Source organism: Tachysurus fulvidraco, chromosome 17 (assembly GCF_022655615.1).
Source record: "Tachysurus fulvidraco isolate hzauxx_2018 chromosome 17, HZAU_PFXX_2.0, whole genome shotgun sequence".
NCBI lineage: Eukaryota > Metazoa > Chordata > Actinopteri > Siluriformes > Bagridae > Tachysurus > Tachysurus fulvidraco.
Genome location: NC_062534.1, coordinates 17,983,972 through 18,006,049, shown reverse-complemented (window position 1 = coordinate 18,006,049; position 22,078 = coordinate 17,983,972). Strand labels below are relative to the sequence as shown.

General features: G+C 40.0%; 1 protein-coding gene across 1 annotated transcript in view; it reads right to left on the bottom strand.

Annotated features, from left to right (window-relative positions):
- The window catches only part of slit3 (slit homolog 3 (Drosophila)), a 165,484-nt gene extending 158,554 nt beyond the window's left edge, over window positions 1-6,930 (bottom strand). The window contains exon 1 of the mRNA XM_027135848.2: window positions 6,170-6,930. Coding sequence (XP_026991649.2) covers window positions 6,170-6,348 — 179 coding nt within the window. The 5' untranslated portion in view covers window positions 6,349-6,930. The remainder of the gene's footprint in view (window positions 1-6,169) is intronic.
- Between the last annotated feature and the right edge of the window lie 15,148 nt (window positions 6,931-22,078).

Below are 22,078 nucleotides of genomic sequence, written 5' to 3'. Positions count from 1 at the left end.
CTGTAAAAGAGGGAATGTGCCAGTAAAAGGTTACACTTTTCATTGTATCTGGCTGGGGGTCTGTCTCAGGGAGGCTTTTGTTTAGTAAATATTATCATTCCCATATCGTGTTGCTGCATTCCTGGCTAAAGGAAACACTCGTCACATTAAGCAGACCAGACAAAAATGAATTATTTCATATTTCATTTGCGTCTGTTTACTCTCAAGATCGTTTATTTCCAAAAACACTGGCAGACGAATGCTCAGACGGCCAAACGTCCGCAGTCTACAAATTCTTAAATCCGGCAGAAACAAGAGGATGAGGGTTGACAGGACATTTCCAAGCTTTCTCAGCTAAAGGCATAAATGACAGCTAGGCCTCGCAGGACCCATCTGTAACCCGGCACTCAGGGCACAGCCAAGAACAAACGGAGAACAAAGAAAAATTACCAATATGAACAAATAAAGTGAGTGTGGCATGCGTTCATGGACGTCATTGCAACAGGGAAACAGCAGAAGCAAAATAAATCCTGAGCTGTCCTGACCATATTTAAGAACGCCGGCCCTGCCAGATCTCCACGGCTTCTGTTTATTCAGCAGGAGGCTTGTTTAAAACCAGGCCAGCTCCTGGTTCAATGGACGGCTCGCGTAAATCTCATCAAAGCCGAAAGGGTCAGCTCCTGGATCTGACAGAGACAACACTGGTCCGGATTCAAACCACTCGGGCGTGGCCGCATCCTGACGAAGGATTACTAAGAAATTCCATCTTGATCCTTTTGTTTAACAGGTTGCTAGATGCAAACCACTGTGTTAAGGGACATGTGTTGATTTAGCTTCTATTACTGTGAGAAAGGCAAAACATGTCATGATGTATCCATATGTGTGTCATCAGAATAAATGTATTGTATCCAGTTAGGCTGAAAAATGACATGGGATAATTAGGAGTCAGGGTTTGCTTTGGTGACAAAGCTCCCATAACAAAAGCAGGCCATCGTTAACCTGAGACGACCACGAAGCATGCACACAATCAAACCCGGTCAAGGATTAAAGCATGACCCACACTTGGAGGACTATAAAGACCTCAATGTCCCTTCTTTTCACTGAGACCCTATTGAGGACATTAATGACTTTGACTTGAGGTTCTCCAGCCAAGTGTTTCGTTTAAAGCATACAATCTTTACTGCCAGTCCTGGCTAAGACGCTCGGTTCCTGATGTTTCCCAGAAGTCCATGCCCGCAAGCACGGCCAGCAGCTGCCTGGCAGGCTGCGCTACAGACGTTCCACCCGTGCGCAGATTTCACATATGTTGTGCAGGGTTCAGGAGGACATTCAAGACCTCAAATCCATCTCCTGACCAATCGGCTGTACATCAAATATAAACATGTTCATTTCGTGCCTCTTAACTGCATCTACTCCTGACCTCAGAACCTCGTCTTGATATGATTCAGCGTTCCACAAAACAATTCTTTTAAATGATTCTTTTGATATCTTGATGCATTTTGTTGTTGTTTTTTTTACTTTCTTTTGCCATCATTGTGATTATTATTATTTGCTTTTTTTAAAAAAAAGTATGCTTAATATATTTAGTGTTTATCCATCAAGAGATACTTGGTATAGTTCATCAATAGGAATCATTTTCATTTGACACCAAAGGAAGGGAAATTGTGTAGTCTATGAGCTCAGGATAAGCAGAAATTTTTTCATTTAGCATGTAGCTCTATTTATACTGTACTTAACATGCTTCGCTGTGGTAGGACGCACCTCAGTACTGTAACCAACAACAGGGCAAGCTCCATGATTGAAATCTCACCACCTGCTGAACTACACACATTATCTAGATCGTGATCTGGTCCATGACAGACTTTTTGTCTCTAAGCAAAAGGAATTTACACAGCACAGTGTATTAAAACCTTGGTCTCTGGTCATTTTTCTCTGATCTGTCTCATCAACAAGGTGTTTCATCCTGCAGACTTTCCACTCGTAGGGTGTTTTTTTTTTGTTTTTTGCACAGGTCTGTGTGAACTTTAGAGAATACTGTGTGTGACAGTCCCAGGAAATCAGCAGTCTCTGAAAGCCCATCTGGCACTAACAACCATGCCACGGTTAAAGTCACAGAGAATTTTGGTGTGTGATGTGAACATTACACAAACTCTTGACCTGCATGATTTTTTTGCTTTGCACTGCTGTCACAGGATGATCAGATAACTGCATGAATGTGCAGGTGTACAGCTTTTCCTAATAAAGTGCAGGCTCAGTGTATGTAATAGAAGTACTGAACACTAGCTGAAACCTTGGCTAATGACTTTGCTGGCTGTTAATCGAGGAGATATTCGTCTGCATTAGAAACCTCCAAGAAGATTACACCAACATACTCGTTTATTAATGAATTAAAATAAATGAATTCATTAATACACTTAACTAGCTTCCCATATGTTGTTAATTAGTTTCAGGGCAAGTTAAACCATGGCACAGGGCACCACATTAGAGCTTCTGTTTGTCTAAATAATGAATTCCTGTTTTGTCAAGTCCTGTGACCTACTGCTTAATGTTTACGTAGAGAAAGATTCCTGCTTCAAATAACTCAACACTGGAAGCTACAGACAGACAGACAGACAGACAGACAGACAGACAGACAGACAGACAGACAGACAGACAGACAGACAGACAGACAGACAGACAGACAGACAGACAGACAGACAGACAGATAGATAGATAGATAGATAGATAGATAGATAGATAGATAGATAGATAGATAGATAGATAGATAACCAATATTTTTCAGGATAGATAAATAGATATACTAGATAGACAGACAGACAAATAGATATAATAAATATAATAGATATAAATTGATAGACAGACAGACAGACAGACAGACAGACAGACAGACAGACAGACAGACAGACAGACAGATAGATAGATAGATAGATAGATAGATAGATAGATAGATAGATAGATAGATAGATAGATAACCAATATTTTTCAGGATAGATAAAGAGATATACTAGATAGACAGACAGACATAAATAGATATAATAGATATAATAGATATAAACAGACAGACAGACAAACAGACAGACAAACAGACAGACAGACAGACAGACAGACAGATTTTTCCCTAAAAAGACTAGACACCAGAAACCCTGAGCATACACATGGCTGCATAAAGCATGCGAGCCCTTTCAAGAAACCTGCACATTGTTCCAGTAAGACAGGATGCCATTCCCACTCCTGCTTCTTTGCTGAAATACACTGAGGCATGCCGGGGGTGTAAAGGGACAGAGAATGGCATTTGGCTCATTCTTTCTATCTCTCTCATTTCACTGTGGACTTCTGATGAGAGCCAGCACCATACTGCGCCAGCCACAATGTGCCATATTGTGCTCCCGAAATGCGAAGAGCGAGAGCGACTGGCCGCTGTGAGAACTCTGTCAGTCAGCCGGCGTGTGCATGCGACACATGTGAGTGAGAGTGAGCATGCATACTGTATGTGTGTGTAAGAGGATAACACTGTGTGTATGTGTGTGCTTGTTGGAACACACACATACACACACGTGCACTCAAACACATACACACATATTTGTGCATAAAGTAACACATACATACACATGTGCAGACACAAACACATAAACACACACTGTTTTATTCTCAAACACAAATTCACACAAACCTACACACATACACACACATACACACACACACACATGCAGATACAAACATATACAATCAGTGAGTGAAGAATCACATATACTATCAACAAGAGCTAACATTTAGCGTAAATATCTCTGAACTATCCACTAGCCATGTTCATGAGACAGATGTGCACTCATTACACTCCCATCAACACTGCAGGGTGTTACAGGAGCGGTGGCAGCATATAAACCACCCCAAGAGAGATACAGCCAGCACCTGGACTTTAAGTGGTCGTGAAACCATATTTTATGGAATGACTTTATGGCAAGTGAAGGCCTCTATGAGTTCTGAGGTGACAAACTAGTTTCTTAATCCTGCAGCCTACAAACCAGCATTAACACCAAATTTTAGTCACATTTTTAAAATCCTCAGCTACAGCTAGGTACAAAGGTGCTTTACCAAGACCCAAGTCAGGGCAAGTAAACAAATAAACATCCCACTGTGCGAATAAAGGGGCTCACCTAAATTTATGTTCCTTCACGTGGACATTCCTAACCAAAGCCCTGAGGGTTCGGTGGGTTACAAAGGTCAAAAGACCCTCTGGTCAAAGTTTGTGTGTTTTTCTTGTCACGCTACATTCAGAGAAAACAACTCTTTTAATTTGATATATATATATATATATATATATATATATATATATATATATATATATATATATATATATATATATATATATATATATATTTGATAGATAGACAGACAGATAGGGTGTCTTTTAAAGTTCGATAGATGTATAGATGTATAGATAGATAGATAGATAGATAGATAGATAGATAGATAGATAGATAGATAGATAGATAGATAGATAGATAGATAGATAGATAGATAGATAGATAGATAGATAGATTGTTTTTTATTTTTTTGTGAAAAGAATAAATAAAAGTTAGCCCTGGATGATTATTTACATATCTATGTATTATTGCACGTCTTGTATCTTGTAGAAATGACTACATGCACTGAAGAAGGTCTTTCCTAATATATTTGTGAATATTTTTATCAGTTTTATTCTGATTATTAGGATTTGTTATGATTATAAGCAGTGTAATCTTACTAGGGGTGACTTTTTAAATGCAACGAACAACAAAAGATCAAAGATTCATGCGCAAACCCTTTCTCACAGAGCGCAAGCTTATAAACGTCCAGCATTTAAGCTTCACACATCTAAGTGTTCGCCGAAGAATCGGCTCCTCCTGAGCTCTGTGAACTCCTGCATGTTCCTTTTAACAACAGATCCAGCAAATTGCCAAAGCAAACCATTTTACATTCAACATCTGACCACTCAAAAAAGTCCTAAAACGTCATGCCATGTTTGAAATGCTTGAACGAGCGTAATATTTCACACATTCCAGCACATCATCGTGAAGCAGCGAGTTCACAAGCTTGTATGTGAGGAAAAAGCAAAAAGAACCACAATTGTAAATATTATTTGAGATTATATTCATGAGCGATTTAATGAAGGATTTTTTTTAGTACACAGCCAAAACCACATTGTTAGCAGAACAGAATTAAATCAGTGTTCATACGGTGCTCATGTGTATCCAGCTGGACCCTAAGGGCTGTGCAATATGTCAGATTTGTGCTCGTTGCACTGTTGGCTTTTGTTGTACTAACATTGAGAAGGCTGTGAAATATAAATGGCAAATCACACACCCACATGCACACAAACACAGCTATCGAAATCTCATTAATGTATCCATCTCCGTCTCTGTGTTTATAGAGCTGGATAAGTTCTGACTCTATTGTGAGATATTTGAAATAAATGACAGTGAGGATTGCAATGCTGGGCTATTGCTCTTCCTCTGTAATCAGTCAAGCAACAGGTCTACATGTTTTAATATCTCCTCCTATGTAGTGTTTTTATCTGATTTTCCATGTTAACATGGAGATTGATCATTATTAACACATCATATAAGTGTACCAGCAGTCATATGCAGCCATGTAGCAGCAGTACTAGTTAATAACCTACTATTTTATTGCTTACTAAATGTGAACTGCTTGAATCATTGCGTTCATTTATTTGAATGATTGCACATCTTGACATATTTAATCCCATCAGCTTGGTTAGTTCATTCAGTCAGTTGATTTAGATGTGTTTTAGTTCATTCACTATAATCCCAGGTTGTTCAAAGCAAAATGGACTCAGTTCAGAGTCAACCATCATGTTTGACACGAGTGCAACAAAAGCAGTCTAATGTCAATGCAAAATGCGTTGCAGTGAAAGTGACAGCTGGATTCTAGCTGATATCATATTAAGTGCATCTTTTGATATATAGCAATACAAGTCTGATGTACTGTGTCGTGCATGCTTTGCTTTAACAGACACGGATCCGTATGGACACTAGGGATTTGTTTTGCTTAGTAACATTGTGGAATGTTAAGTCTTCTACATTAACGTCAATTAATAATCGAATGAATTTTAAACATAGACACAATGATAGAACGCAGATCAGACAGTCAGGCGCGTGCGATGTTGATGTGCATCTATGGCTTTACTCACAGACGCTCGGTGTTTCTCGGGGTGCCTTTCGGTACACTCTTGAAGCCCTGCGCCTGGCAATCCACGTGCGAGCCCGAGCAGCTGCACTTGTGCGGACACGCGCGCGCCGCGACCAGGCACAGCAAGCCGCACAGCAGAGCCAATAAGGAGCCGCGCTGGAGCGCCGCAGCCGGTGCCATCGTCCCCTCAGCGGAGGCTAGCGGCAAACTCAAGACGCTAAAAAGGAAGGAGTAATGTGCGGGAATCTTTTACAAATATCCGGTTCGTGTTCCAAAAGTCGCTCACAGTTTCCCCAAATCATAAAAAGTAAAAAAACAACAATAAAACTAAGTCAATTCTAACGTATTCTCCAATCAGCAAAACTCCTCCGGACGTGTGGATTCAGACGATTCACTCAATAAAAGTTAAACTTCCATCCATCCATCTATCCATCCATCTATCCATCCGCATCTCTACCTCTCAGACCAGGAAAGGTGAGCATCCGAAACCCGACTGGAACATCATTCAGCACTAATTTAACATAATATCCCTTGTGCGTAATTGTATACGTGGGAATGAGTGTGCGGATGAATCGAAACAGAACCGAGTCAATAAGTCTCCTCTGTATAAAAGAAAACTTTCCGTTCAGTTGATCCGAGTGGCAAAATCCTCCGTTGTAGAAGTTGAGAAGACAGACAAGGCAAACGAGGAGAAACTTCTGAGGTGCGCGCGTAAAGTTTGCGCGTTCACTCAGAGAAGTGCGCGCACACGCACGAACACACACACACACACACACACACACACACACACACACACACACACACACACACACACACACACACACACACGCACGCACCCAGCCCCCAAAAAGCTGCGTTTCACACATCTACTGGCTCTCTGGTGTGATGTCAATGGATGATGTTTGGGGTCTTTGGGGTTCCTCTCAATACAAACTTCTGTAAACTATAAAGTACCATTCACAAATAAGAAGCAAGTAATCATGGTTAAAATTAGAAATAGTGAATATTCTACTTTAAATAATACACGCTAATGATTTTTTTTTTGTGCTTCTGTGTTTATGAGGCGGTTAGTAGCACATATGCACATTTGCTCCTAATGTCTACTAATGAAAACTTGCTGGAAAAAAAGTGGCCTGTGGGATTTCTTAGAATAACTAGCCCATAGTTGCTGAGTCAAACTATTTTTGTGCCATCCCAAAACCCATTCAGAGAGAAGTTCCTCTTTTTGTGGTGATTAACTTCAGTCTATTCTACAGTCACAACTGATTTTTCCCTCAAATCTCACCATGTTGCAGTCACAGTGCCCTCGTCTGGTCAGAAAGTAAACATGTTTGAGACAGGTCCATGACAACCGTGTTATAAATTGCTTCCATACTCCCTCAGAATAAAAAAAAAGGGGTACTGCTAAACAGTACCATGCCTCCTCACTGGGGTGGTACGCTTAAGGGGAAAACTTTTGTACTTTCAGTGTATATCTTTTGCTGCGAAAGGTAAAGAGTGGTCCTTTGTGCTGACACATGTTAAATACAGCATGATTATATTTAAGCATTTGTGATTAATGTGTGTGTTCTAAGGTGCTGGCTGGTGGTATATTTTTGTTGTTCCTGTGAGATGTTAGTGTTTGTTTGCCACACCGATGTCACAGGGAGACACTGCTAGCGTACAGTTGGTTCCAAATATCTAAGAACATGAAGATGCTTCTAATTTTGCTCCAGGGATGCAGGTTTGATTCCCACCTCTGCCGTGCATACACAGGGTTTGCATTTTGAATAGATGGATTATATTATTAACAACAACTTGAGTGTGAGTGAATAGTCAATAGTGTCAAAGTAGATTTCTTAGTATTTGGTATGTGTCCTTTTTTGCTTTGATGACAGCATGCACTGAAGTTGGCATGGACTCCACCGGTTTGTGCAAAACCTCATAATCATTTTTGATCAAATCCTTCAGAATGGAAATTGAACACATGATTTAACAGAAGAGATTAATCATGAGGAATAACTGACTTTTTATACAAAACCTGGTCAATATCCCCAATTTACTGACATTTGAATAGACCTAGAAATAGTGCAGAATCTTGAATATTAAATTTGTAAGATAGTGAACAGTAACTGACTTTCTTTAAAATAATAAACATTCTAAAAACCTCTGTTTATTAATCCTTTCAGTACCACCACCACCAGCAGCAGCAGCAGAATTTCACTGTGGTCTTATCAATCTTAAATATAGGAGACAATGGGAATTTTCCGTTAGTTCCTAAAAACAAAAGAGTAAGAAATTGTTTGTTTTTTTTGCACTGACTATTTTATGCTATGTTTTAATATTAAAATAATGAGATATCCAAAGATACAACTCTAAAAAGAGAGGAGACATGCATAATGCAATGCTATAGCAGAGGCTCGGCTTGGGTAGTAACCATCTGTGAGATGACAAGCGCAATGCCATTGACTGAAGGGTGCAGATAAAGATGTGAGCGTAGGACAGACTGAAGGACTAATATGCCGCTGCAATGGTGTATAAGGCAGGGATGAAACGAGGCTAATTCCTTCTGGTTCTATTGCTACCAGTAGTAATCGAAACCAGTAACCAAAGTGAAAATAAGCCAACAATTGGTAAACCAAAAAACCAGACTTCAACTTTCATTACAAAAATAAATCATGACTCACTGAATATCACATATGTTATTAAGATTAATATTCATGTTATTCCAGGTGGATTTTCCTTAATTGTAAAAGTATGTTACATTCACATACCCATGTAAAATATACACATTAAAGTGCATTAGGACATTGTGGTTAATGTCCCTCAACAAACTGAGCACACATGCTACATGCTTATATACTGTATTTTATGTTACATACATTTGATGCTATATGTTTTGTTTCCCTCATTATTCCCCAGAAGAGAGTTTGCCTCAATGGATTATGTATAAGAACTACAGTATGTTTGGAAAACGAAGAACAGAGACAGAGAGAAGAAGTGGATAGCTTCATTAAATCCTAGTTGTCCAAGTGCAGTGCTTCAATATAGCCATCCAGAGTGGACTTGTTTAACAGACCGAGCAGATTGAATCAGCAGCCATCTGCCAGACTAATTCACTTACAGTATTTCTTTTAACAGCAAATAGAAACACACGTTTTGACCTTATGGACTTTTCATCTCTCTCTCTCTCTCTCTCTCTCTCTCTCTCTCTCTCTCTCTCTCTCTCTCTCTCTCTCTCTCTCTCTTCTCTCTCTCTCTTCTCTCTCTCTCTCTCTCTCTCTCTCTCTCTTCTCTCTCTCTCTCTCTCTCTCTCTCTCTCTCTCTCTCTCTCTCTCTCTCTCTCTCTTTCTCTTCTTGCTCTCTCCTTTTCTCCATCTGCTGTTTCTTTGAAGAATCCAAAGCTCAATTCCCACAGTAACTTGGTTTCTTAAACACTGCCAGTAGGAAGGTAAGGCTAAGCCGTGAACCATGTGCTTCACACTTCCCCTAACCCACACACACATGGCCACAGCCCTATAAATCCGGTTTTGGGTGTCAATAGGGTCTGATGTGCTTGCTTTACTGAGCGCTTTATTCTTTTCACTTGTTCACATCAGGAGCGAGAAATGTTCCACCTGTGCATGCAAGGAAAAAAGCACTGCACTACATGTGTTGGATCCAGAGCTCCATAACCCAGGTCTGACCTCATAACCACAATGCCACAGTCCCAGCGTGATCATGGGAAAACCATGTGCCAATATGTTCCTCCCCTCAGCAAAGATGCATCTTCATTTTGTTTGAGGATTTTGCTTGTTGAGGTCAAACATTAACTGTCCACAGAGAGACCGCTCAAACTGTAGCACCCGTTCAAGTAGAAAGTTTTTCTCTCAAACCTGGGAACATGTTCCTTGGTAAACATAGTAGGAATCCTTCATCACAGCGAGCAGAGCTGTCTTTGCAAATCATAATCATAAGCTTAATAAACAGAAATTGTTTTGCCTAGTTATTTTTTAACCAATTTCTAGAAATTGACATGAATAGCTTGACAAAATTTGTTCATTCAAGAGGTCAGTGTTAAACAGAAAGCATTATATCAGGTAGGCTTCGCACTACAGGAGGTGAGTGGGTAGTGTACAGGGAAACTTGGCATGGTCGGGTGGATCGGGGCCCGGGGCAGTGGAAGGAGCACCATGGCCAAAGACCTGTCTGAGAAAACGGGCCATTAGCATACCATTTAGACATGAGAGGCCCTTTTAATGGAGCACTTAAACATAAAGAGAAGTTCAAACTTTCCAGCAATTACGTCAGTCTCTCGGCCTATCTCTTTGCCGCAACAGTGAGTGGGAGAGCTGTCTCATATGGATTTTCTCTCAGCCCATATATTCGCTTTCTTTGTCATTTTCTGTGTGTCAAGGATTGTCATTCTGCAGCTTGGTAACTGAGAACAGAAACAGATTTCTCATTTCCCTTGGTGGAAAATGATTTTCTCCCTTTGTGCTCAAGCACAAGTGGGAAAATAAGCCCTCAAGCATAAAATGCAACTGCGACATTTGTTTTACGGCCGGCAGATTTCAAACTGATTTCCTGCTTCTAACCAAAGCGAACAGTTGGCACTGCATGCTACAGATTCAAGCTTGTTGCCATGGGGTTCCTACAAGTGTTAACCAAATGGAACATGAATAGTAAAATCTCTTGTTTTCTCAGTGTCATCTCACAGATTTTGGCACCTCAGTAAGCCACAGATAGATAACAGAACTGACATTTTTTCTCTGTCGCGTCCTCTAGCCTGAGCCTCAAGGCAGGTTGGATGCAGAAGTCCAGGCTTCCTGGAGTACCAAAGAAGATGCACGCGCAAAGCACTGTGACCACAACCACTGCTGTCACAGAAGACTGTTAATTACCAGCACATTGTCTAGCTCATAAAGGGAGGAACAGGCAGGGGTGGAGGAGAGAAGATGTGGGGAGGTGGAGAGTTGTGGTTAAGTGAAAATTTTGGCAAAAACAGCCTAGCCTCCTGGACACGCACCCTGAAATACTCTTGGGAGAATTTTAGCTAGCTACAACCACTCAGCTCAGCACAGCCAGTCTTTCTCAGTTCAAGAGCAGCCTAAAAATAAGTGACAGATCTTTGTGGGTGTATAAAGCAGACTATTTTTGACATATGTGCTCACACTGGTAATGGCACACAAACAATTAGAAAACAACACCAGATGTGCCACAGCCTTTAGTATGATTTGTTCGTCGGTCTATAAGCCCACATTCCTTTGGTAAGAGCCTTACTGGACCATAGTCAACCTGAGGCAGCTTCTTTAACAGGCTTGACCTCTGATCTAGCACTGATGTTGAGGCTAGCTCTGTTTGATGTCCAGCCTTCTGCTAAATCTCTTACTTTCGTGCTTACTGGCAGGCATAATGATGTTGAGAGCTGTGTTTATCATGACCTGAGCTGTGCAGCTTCTCTCCTTTACACTTGGCATTCAAGACTTTTTCGCATTGGCAAGGGCATGCATTGTGTAGACCAATAACTGAAGAAACTAATGAGTAAGTACAGCCATAATTTCCACAAAAAATTTCTCTGGGTCTATGTGGAAGACAATTAGCTGGGCACGTTGAAATGGTGGGATGATTTATATGATGATGGAGTGGTGGATATGATTGCTTGTGTATTTCTGTTGGGGTAGGGAGGGGGGTTATCTGGTGCCCTTCCATTCCTTATGTTTCTATTGGGATTAGCCTATAAACAGTTACATATGTGGAGCTAACCCTGACATTACAATGTAGGACTTTTTTTTTCTCTCAGTACGGCCGGATGATTGATGATCCAATTTACTGGAGAGTTATCATGCACCTAAATACAAACGGCTGCACAGAGGGGTGGGTTGCGTTCTCCTCTACTATTATTTTCCAAGACCTAGAAATTCATCTGTATTTCTAAACGCTCAACACAATGTGATAAACTCTTCTTCAGTGTTGATACAAGATTTTGATGTGTAGGGTTAAGTTGTCTTTTCTGTCTTTTCCATCAGTGCACCTTCATATGGACAAAAACACAACGACAAAGCTGAAGATCTCAAGTCTAATACTGACCTACCCTGGATGCATTTATGGTTCAGTAATAATCTGTAATTAACACTAACCTCAAAGATCAGGCAGTTGATTGGGGCCAGCACATGCAGGCCATCTGCACTGGCCTCCACCTCTAGCTCATGGCTCTGAGCTATTTACATTCGGATGTCCTACTGGTATTCATCATGGTCGTCTGCAGGGATGACTGTCAGAAATTTGCAATCCAGTTTGCTTTGCTAAAGCAGACTGGCCAGAAGCAGCTATTAACAATTGGCCATTTGAGAGCCATTCGTAGCTATCAGCCAGACCCATAGACATTGCAGGCTGCAGTTGACAGGAATGACCCTGTTCTGGCCACCATCCATCTCTGCACAGAGCTGTGATTGCCTCTCTGTTTCCTTTTTCACCTCTGAATGTCAGGCTGACCAGAATTTTTTTTTTAATTAATTTTCAAATCTGTGCTAAGTCTGTCACTTCTACGCTTGGCTGGCCTCACCATTCCTCCCTCTGCTGGCTCTTTTGTCAGCAAAGCAAAAGAAAGCCAACTGCAACACAAGTGGACCCTCGGAGGGTTTCACAGATTTAAATCAAAGAAACTTCTGGGGCGGGGGATGCTCAGCTAGAGATTGAAAACAGCAAAGTTCAAAATCTCCAGCAAGGCATTTTAATTAACCCGACCTGACAGAGTGATTTTGTCTGTGAGAGAATAGCAGCCGGGCAAAAAGAGTAGGGGGTCTCTTTGGAAGTCGAGAGAGGCTGGTGGAGAAAGCCTCCCAGCTCAGAATGGGTGAAATCACATGGAGACTCAACAAGGCCTAACAATGACCTCCTTTTCTCACGTGGACTTTTGTCAACATGAGAAAATTAGAAATGGTGGCCATTATGAAGAGGACCCTAGAAGGTGAAGGTCGAATGCCAAAAGCTCACACATTGATGAGAGCAGCTGTGGTGCTGTTTACTTTGAATAAGCTGGAAATGCCCTGAGTGGCCCCAGCCCAAGAAAAACAATGTTCTGCACTGACTGGCAGTGGGAACTCTATCCTTCTGCAAGCAAGCCAGTCGTGGTCTGACATGGGCACCGAAGCCCTTGCTAAATCAGGCCTTCTTATGTTTACAGCGGCTACACTGCACAAAAAGGAGGGAAATGGAGGACAGGAAAGGGCTGAGCTGAGCAAACGTTACGCGGTGTGGTGAATCAAATGAATAGGGAAGCACTCCAGTCCATAAAACCACAATTGTGCTACACTAGAGCAATAGTCTTGAGGCTGATTGGATTGGATTGGCTGGCCTACATCGAGGCACTGCGTAGAGATCTCAGCACTTTTGCAACTTTCTTTTGGAAACTCTAATGGTGATTACCACAGAACGTTGCGCTTTAACAATGGCGCTAGTGTTACAGGATGAAATGTGGAAATAGGAATTTGACAGGATTCCATGAGATGTTAAATGTGCCAATTCTCTGTGGGCGCTCAAAATGTGGCCCATAAAAGGAGCCCTGCAGGCTCAGATTGGGCTATACGCTTTTGATTACTGTGACTGAAATCCACAGGTCTGATTTCATTAATTTATTCCACCTGCACAAATATAGCTGTTATAATCTACAAGACATTCTGCTACTGCAATGCCTTTGGATCCACCGTTCTATATTATCTTTGATCTTTTCCTATGTCCATCATCTCTCAGTCTTTGATTGTGTAACGGTCCAATGGCTTGCACTCTGAATGAGATGGGTAAATTTAAGTTCTGTGGCAGATGTTTGGCTCTTTGGAAAGCATTACAGTTGAATTTAAAGCCCAATGACAAACACTCAGAGAGTAGAGAGTAGCTTTATTGCCAGTGCCTTCCCATTCTCGCAGGCTCCAGAGCATATCAACAGCAATCACATTCAATCAACTTGAAAGATATTCTGTACTTACCGTCCACTTTAATGGGAACACCTGTACACTTTTTGAATTATTGCTCATTCATGCAATAAACAATCACATGTGACAGTAATGTGACAGCAAGGGATATTTACATATATCAATGTCTAGAAAAAGTAAAAGATTGAGTGAGTAATAGTCAGTGAAAATAACCACTCTAATTGCATCTCAAAACACATAACAAATTTAAGCAGATAGCCTAAAACAAAAGAAGACCACATCAGATTGCACTTCTGCCAGCCAAAAAGCAGGACAGTAGCCATAGGCTCACTGAAACTGTTGAGAATTAAAAAAAAAAAAAAAAAGGCAGGCAATGTTTTCCCATTTTTTATAAAGCCTTCTTTTCAGCTTGAACCTAAATGTACCTCAACAAGGCATACAAATGTACAGGTGTTTAAGTATTATAACACTCAATCATTTCCCAGACTTTTTTTTATTATTTTGATTTGGGTTGTAAGATACCAGGAAACAGTGATTTACTTTCCCTGCATTGCTTCCTTCTTTCTTACCTTCCTTCTTTCATTCCTTCCTTTTCTGAATGAATTAAACAATGGCGGTAGGACAAGATGTGAAGTAAACACAAAAGCTAATATCGCATTGTCACTTGTCACTTTGTCTGTATCCTTATTTTCATTCCAATAGCCAAGTGGACAACTGACAGTGAGATAAAGTGTGCAGGACACAGAGGGTCTAATGCTGTGTTTCCACAGGTCACGTTGCCAAAACTGAAGGAGGGGTCAGTGTAAAGTGTTCTTTCCATGTTAGACCTGCCAGTTCTGCTCAGGCCCCAGTCAGTCTGATGTTTAGGTGACTGAGGGACATGGACCCTCCAGATAGTCAAGGACCGGCTCTGGCTCCATGCTGTCAGTCTCAAGGACTTTAAATAATAGGACCATGTGCAACACTGCTTAGAAGAAATGATGGTTTAAAGGCCATTTTTTCCCACAACTTTTCCCACAGACTTACATCGATGATGGAGACTATTCAGAGAATGTGAATTCATTTGGATGCCAACAATGTAGAGTGTAAATGAAATATTAGCCAAGACTAGAAGCATGTTGATCCAGTTCCATCTTTCATCACCGAAGTTCTGATATTACTGAGTAGTAAATTGTTGCATTGCACAGTTCAAATGTTTATAGATTTTTAAGTTATCAAAGCATAAAACTGACCCCTGGGAACAAGAGCCTGCACTGTAGACTAAGCAAATCATCATGATATCACCCACTTTCATGGCCACCGACTGCTAGACATGAGACCAGTCAAAAGCATTCATTTTAATGCAGCGGCCATATCGGTAACATCGTTATGGGAGCCAGGCAGTCTCTGAAATGTCTTTAAGAGACTCTGATGCATGAGTCTGTTGACCAGCTCTCCTTTTTAAATGTTTAACTAGGCAGAAAGTTTATATATGTAGTAGGCAGTGATTGAGTGTGCGACCAGTACTTTGTGTATTTACACAGTGCACACTTCCACCTTCAGTGCAGTGACCGGCTACAGCAATTAGCCTTTCATGCTTATCAGGCAGGCCTCGGAAACACAGGCCACAACGGTAGCACTAGCCATGGGACAAAGTTACAAGACTGAGGCTGCTGCAGCTGTGAATAAGAAGGCAGGCTCCTGTTCTGTTTCAAATCAACCATCTTATCACTGGCTACTAAGATAAGATATCTCTCCTGATGGGAGCGGACTATAAAAAAGGTTTTATATCGCTGGTGGTATTTTTGTTTAAAAAGCCAAGTGATCCTCTGTTTGAAAGCAAAAGCCTCCAGATAAATATTGTAAATATTGGATGTGTAATAACATTACTGGGCGGTCTAACATCTTGAAAGGAATTCTGCACTTAGATATATACAGAGATAATTTATGTTCTGCTGTGTTTGTCATGCACTGCAACCAAATCTGATTCCTTGTTAAAATTACTGCAGAGATCAACAGGAGAACATTATCTTACTATCCGGAAGAGACAGTAAGAAGAGGCCATCTTTTTTCCTGACTCCTGATGACTGTGTTACTCATTAGAGACCTAGATCTGCACCAGGAAGCTAAAGATTTACAATTAAGTCGGGTCACTGTCATGTTTACAACTTGGCCTTCTTCCATATATATATATGGACCAAGAACAGGTCACTAGCCTCAAGACGCAGGAAGAAGTGACTGTTTTGATGAACCATTGCTGCTGATCCCTGAGAGGATATAATATTAGTGATGCAGTGGGACAGTGCCACTGATGTAGCCTTTTGTCCAGATGGCAATATAATATTAGTCAGGAAGAGCAGGGGGTGTGTGTGAGCTTTGGGAGAAACAAGAACCTAGTACTAGGTATCTGATACACAAAATGCAGTCTGTTGTGTATAGTTCCTAACTCATTAATTGATCAGGGTCACTTGAAACACTTTTTGGTCAGGTCACTCTCTGGTAAACTCTGGTCCAAAAAAGTACTTTAAACTGGCTATTGTTCAGTGATTCCAGAAATTTTAAACAAAAACCGTCTGGTATTTACGTTTATACTTAAATACCAGATTGTACTTTTGGGGCTTGTCACAGCCAGTCACACGCATTTTATATAAATTAACCATCTAAAGGCATCCAACTGAAAATGAAAAGAGTTTTTACAGACTTTCAAAGATTTACCCTCTGTGGTCTGGAGTTTGTGGAGTGATGATATGACTTGTTAAAAAAGGTGACAAAAACCAGAGTCTTTTAAAGACAACTAGACAGAGATATGAGACATGAAACGATGCATGTTTTGTTCAACACGGATGATTCATTTATCCATGGTGATAATCAAAAATAGTAATGTCAGTACATTGCTGTGTCTTATTTATAGCCATTATCACTAAATTCACATTAAAGTGTAACTATTGACCCCATCCGGAATTTTTGCTCCTTATCTTATGGATCTTTATACGCAAAATTTTATGCAGCTTGACCATTTTTAGATGACGTTTAGTTACTTACTTTAGTTATGTATTGTATATTCTCCTCAGATTCAGACAGATGTCAATAATCTGCCCTGCCCCTGTAAATGAAACTAAAACAAATGATGTAGACCACCAACGTCCAGCAATTCAGGTAAAGAAGGTGTCTTTATGTACCTGACAGATATGTTGCTTGTCAATTCAGAAAGCTCCCCCTCTTGCAATAACATTCAGGCATTCTAGCCTGAACAGCACATGTGCTTTGGGCAATGTGGCTTTAGAGAGAACACTGAAGTGATGGACTATTTGTGAATTATGTATAGTGACAGCTGGCCTTGATATTAGGAGAGCCAAATCCAATATAAGGCTTTTAACACTTGAAATGGTTAATGCGTGGTGATCATCATGAACTCCATTTAAATTTCACCTTTTCACACGTTTCTCACAAATCATATTTTGCCTGGAATTAACAATTAATCCTGAATATTCAGAACCATTTTAAATAACCGCTTTCTTGTCGGGTCTGTCGTTCTGCACCCGAACTGAAAATGCTATCTTTGCAGTGTACTGTAATTGACCAGGCATCCATTGATATCCAACATCCTCTAATTTTACAGTATCATGTTTTTAAACTTTTTTTTGTGGCCATGCACTTCTTTGGTGTTCAGTGTTTTGCCACCTGACTCTACCGAGCTGTTTTTTGTTAAGTTTTGCTACTGTACATCCTGGTTTTCATGTGATATAAGGCAATTGTAATTTTCTATCAGTGTGTGTTGCTAAGCATCTAGTCATAATATTTAAAAAACGCATTTTTTTTACACTGCAAAACTTTGGCAATGCAAACAGGTTTAACACTGCAAAAGTTGTGCTAATTATCCCGTGTAAAAATTAGTGATAACCCTGCATTTAAGGTACAGGAGAGAAACATCCTCTTCTCAGGGTTAAAAGTGGGGGTGTAGAAAGTCAATAACCTGGGGTTAAGCACAGTGTGAAAAGTCATAAATAATTATGAGTTATATCACAAGGTCTCACTGATGGCACAATTATCATTGATTATAGTAGGCACGTGACTCTACTTTCTGGCCCAGGAATAAATCAGCCATTGTACCATACTGTGTATTGTTCTTATGGCCGTTTTAAATTTTGAAAGACGGCTCTTAATCCTGCTATTGAAAGTATACAAGTAAGTTCAAAATCACGAACCATACTGTTAATCTTGTCGCCACTTCCGTAGTTAGTTTAGAAAGGCAAGTCATTCCTCTGTTCATTACTTTGTTCCGTTCTGTGAAATTATGCAGTAAATGTGATATCATATCAGTAACGTGCTGTAGGAACATGGAAGTATGGGTTAATGCTTAGATTACACTGGCTGGTCATGGGAGCTGATAATCACGGTGTTTACCCAGATCAAAGTGAATGAGTACGACTGCTTACTGTAATGACTTTCTAATTGTCTCTCTGTTTCTCTGTTTCTCTGTTTCTCTCTCTCTCTCTCTCTCTCTCTCTCTCTCTCTCTCTCTCTCTCACACACACACACACACACATATAGACACACACACACACACACACACACACACACACATATAGACACACACACACACACACACACACACACACACACACACACACAAACGCATACACAGACAATCCTAGAAGCAGCCGTTCTTAATAAGTTCTTATAAAGTTCGCAAACTAACATGATCTCATCATGTAATGAATGCCAATCTGTCACATATCAGCATTATGCAGTACGATCAGTATAATGATGGTAAATATGAGAAGTGTCATACATACATTACTCACATAATCCCTGTCTGAGTGAATTAACAGGGTAAGTTGTTTTTGATTAGAGCGTTAGGTCGGACAGCAGGAGGAAGTCAGAGAGAGTGGGTTAGCTCTCAGAGATTAGCTGCACATAGCACATGCCCCTCACTGACAACAGGATCAGAGACTTGACTAGGAGTCTGAGCCATTCTGAGCTAATACACACTGACTGTGAACTGAGCCTGTACTGAACCCACACGCTTTCTAGCCCCTGCATCATCTAAAGAGCCGGCTTCTCTGTGTTTCCCTTCATTTATCTCCATCTCCCGCTACCACTAAAGACTTCCTCAGGCTCAGCAAGGGCAGGTGCTTTTCATTACTGAACTTTGAAGTGAGAAAGGTAGAGATGGGAGATGGCGGATCAGCGATAAGCCGGCTTTCTCCTACTGTGGAGTCTTTTCCCCATGATTCGAATTACCAACGTAGAACAGAGGAAATACAATATCCATCCGAGCCTTCGTCACATCATTAACAGATTTTTTTTTCTGTCCTTCAGCCTTTAAAAAAGTGAGTTTGTATCGCTATCTGGATGAACTAAAACATTATTCCAGAATTCTTCAGTAACCTATCCACAAATTGGCCTAATAATCCTGTAACTGGGTGACATACAGAAATGAATGGTATGGGGGAAAAGAGTTTACAATCTCATTACATTTTAGGAGAACTAGCTTTAAAAACATAAGAGTTGTGTATTACAACACTGTGATTATAAATTTTGCAACACTGTGATTATAAGTTTCTTTACCATCGAAGTGGATTTTAAAATACCTGAACTTTACCTCATTTTAAATACCTGAACTTTACCTCATTTTAAATACCTGAACTTTACCTCATTTCATTTAATTTCTAATATTACTTATTATTCTTGATTTTACTAACCATACTTTCAAAGAAAAACATCTTTTACTTTTTCAACCACAATAATCTCCAATCTAAACTTCAACAAATGCGTCAGTACTTGTTACAGTATATTTACCAAGGACATTTTTATTGTAACAGCTTGTCGAGTTACAAACAAATGCTAGCTAACATGTGAGTGATGAGGAATAAAGATGTTGCTCTTTTGCATCGGCTTCCCTACGTTTCATAGTTCTTTACTTTTACACTTTAAATTAAAAATATTTGGAGAAATTATACATTTTTATTTCAACTTGAGTAAAGAATTTGAAGCTGCAATGTATTTATTTATTTATTTATTTATTAAGAATAGTAGTTGCACATTTAACTGAGTAAAGAACTTGCGTACATTTTGTCACAGCTTCCACTGAAAATGGAGGTTAGAATGAATTTTTAAAAATGGACATTTGTAGCAAACATGAAGGAAAATGCTATAAAAAAAAAACAATATAGTCTTTTTACCATAGTACATTTTTTCTGTCACTGGTTATTAATTGTTACATCAAGAGCTTAGACTACAGAAAAGAAAAAACTTGCATCAATTTACACAGCTGCATGACTAAATTCCTACATCCGTGACTCCAGGAAAATACTCTACGTTGCTTTGTTCTGAGCCAGGGCTAATTTGTTGTTCTGCAACCCCTGATTGTTGCCTTAGGTTCAGAGCTGACCGCAATGAGTACATGGTGACACACCACAACAAAGAAAACACATATATGCTGATTGATTAAATGCTGCAAAACTCCAAATCCATACCTCATCAATTTACATCAACTAGTGATGCCAGTTTTCCAATAAAATAAAAAATGGCTATTGACTAATTTGGATGTTTCTCACTACAAGGAGAACACAGGATGAGTTTGTGTACTGTATGTTGGATTTGTAACAGTTGATCCAGGGTAAAATAAGGGTGAATATAGTTATACTAGGAAATATTGAGAAATATTGAGCAGGCGGTAGGTTATACAGGAAATCTTACATCTCTAATCTTATCATTGCTTTCCATAATAATTATGTCTCTATATTGAGAGGAAATATGTAGAGGAAGGTTAATATTATATTCTGAGATCCCAAGGTAAGTTGAGTTTCACCTTTGGGGGCACATGAAGGTCACATGTACCTGGATATGAACATGAGTTCATCATGAGTGGGAGATATGACACAAGAAATGGCAAATACGAGATGTTTTGTAAATAAAACATGGCTATCTATGGAGACTCTTTTGTATAGCGCAACATGTAGAATAGATTAATTAGAGATGTTTATGCAGGACATAGCATTCAGGACCAGAGGGGCAAAAAGCGGGCCATGCCTCCAGTGGAGCTGAAATGACCAGTCCAAGGGTATTATAGGCATTTAGAGTTGGCAGAGAAAGTATTTGTTTGAAGCATTGGCGTCTTGCTTAGCCACACTTTATATCCGGTGCAATTTATCGCTGTTTTGATTGCCCTTCTGTTATCGGGCCGGCAGTGTTTTCACTGGCTGTGAAGAATGTGCACAGGAATGTGTTGATGTTACTGTAAAGCCTAACACGCATCTCATGTTCAGCACCTCCGTCTCAGGCCGATAAGAGCCTCTATCAGATTGGAAAGAATGTAGCCATCAGGGCCTGCCAGACGCCTTACACCAGTCCACTGCCACCCCTATTAGAGTGTTAAAGCAAGGCTAACTTGACAAACACACAAACAACCACACAAAAGTACATAAACACAAGCAGAGACTGATATGCACATAGAATTCTAGTTTATATGCAGCACGCACACTCGCATGTCAAACCCAGATCAAGAAAAACTTCCGCTGGATTCCTGGAGCACATGATTTAAAAAATGTGAGTGTTTCAACTGAATGTAATGCATTCTGTCAGGGGCGGAATGTTCTAGAAATTCAACTAAAACACAGGGCTGACCCGACTGATCCTAAACATATGTGAGCTTGAGCGCTGTGCACCTGTGGTAGTTTGGCTCCTGGTGTAGATATGTAGATATTTGGTGTGGATTTGATTAAATATTAGATAAAGCTTTTAATCAGACATGTCTTCTCACATATATCCCCACATGATTAGACTGATACAAACACACACTTAAAATGATGACTATGTACCATTTGGTGTTGATACACCAACCAACATTTTCAAGCATTCTTTATAAACTTAGCCGTAATATTATTAGCTTAAAAATCCTGCAACTGGGTGCCATAATAAAGTGAATGGTATTGGAAAGGGGGATAGGGTTTAGTCTCATTATGTTTTAAGAGAACTAGCTATAAAAACAAACAAAAAAAATATAATGATTAATACAGTTACTTTATCAGTTTAGAGTT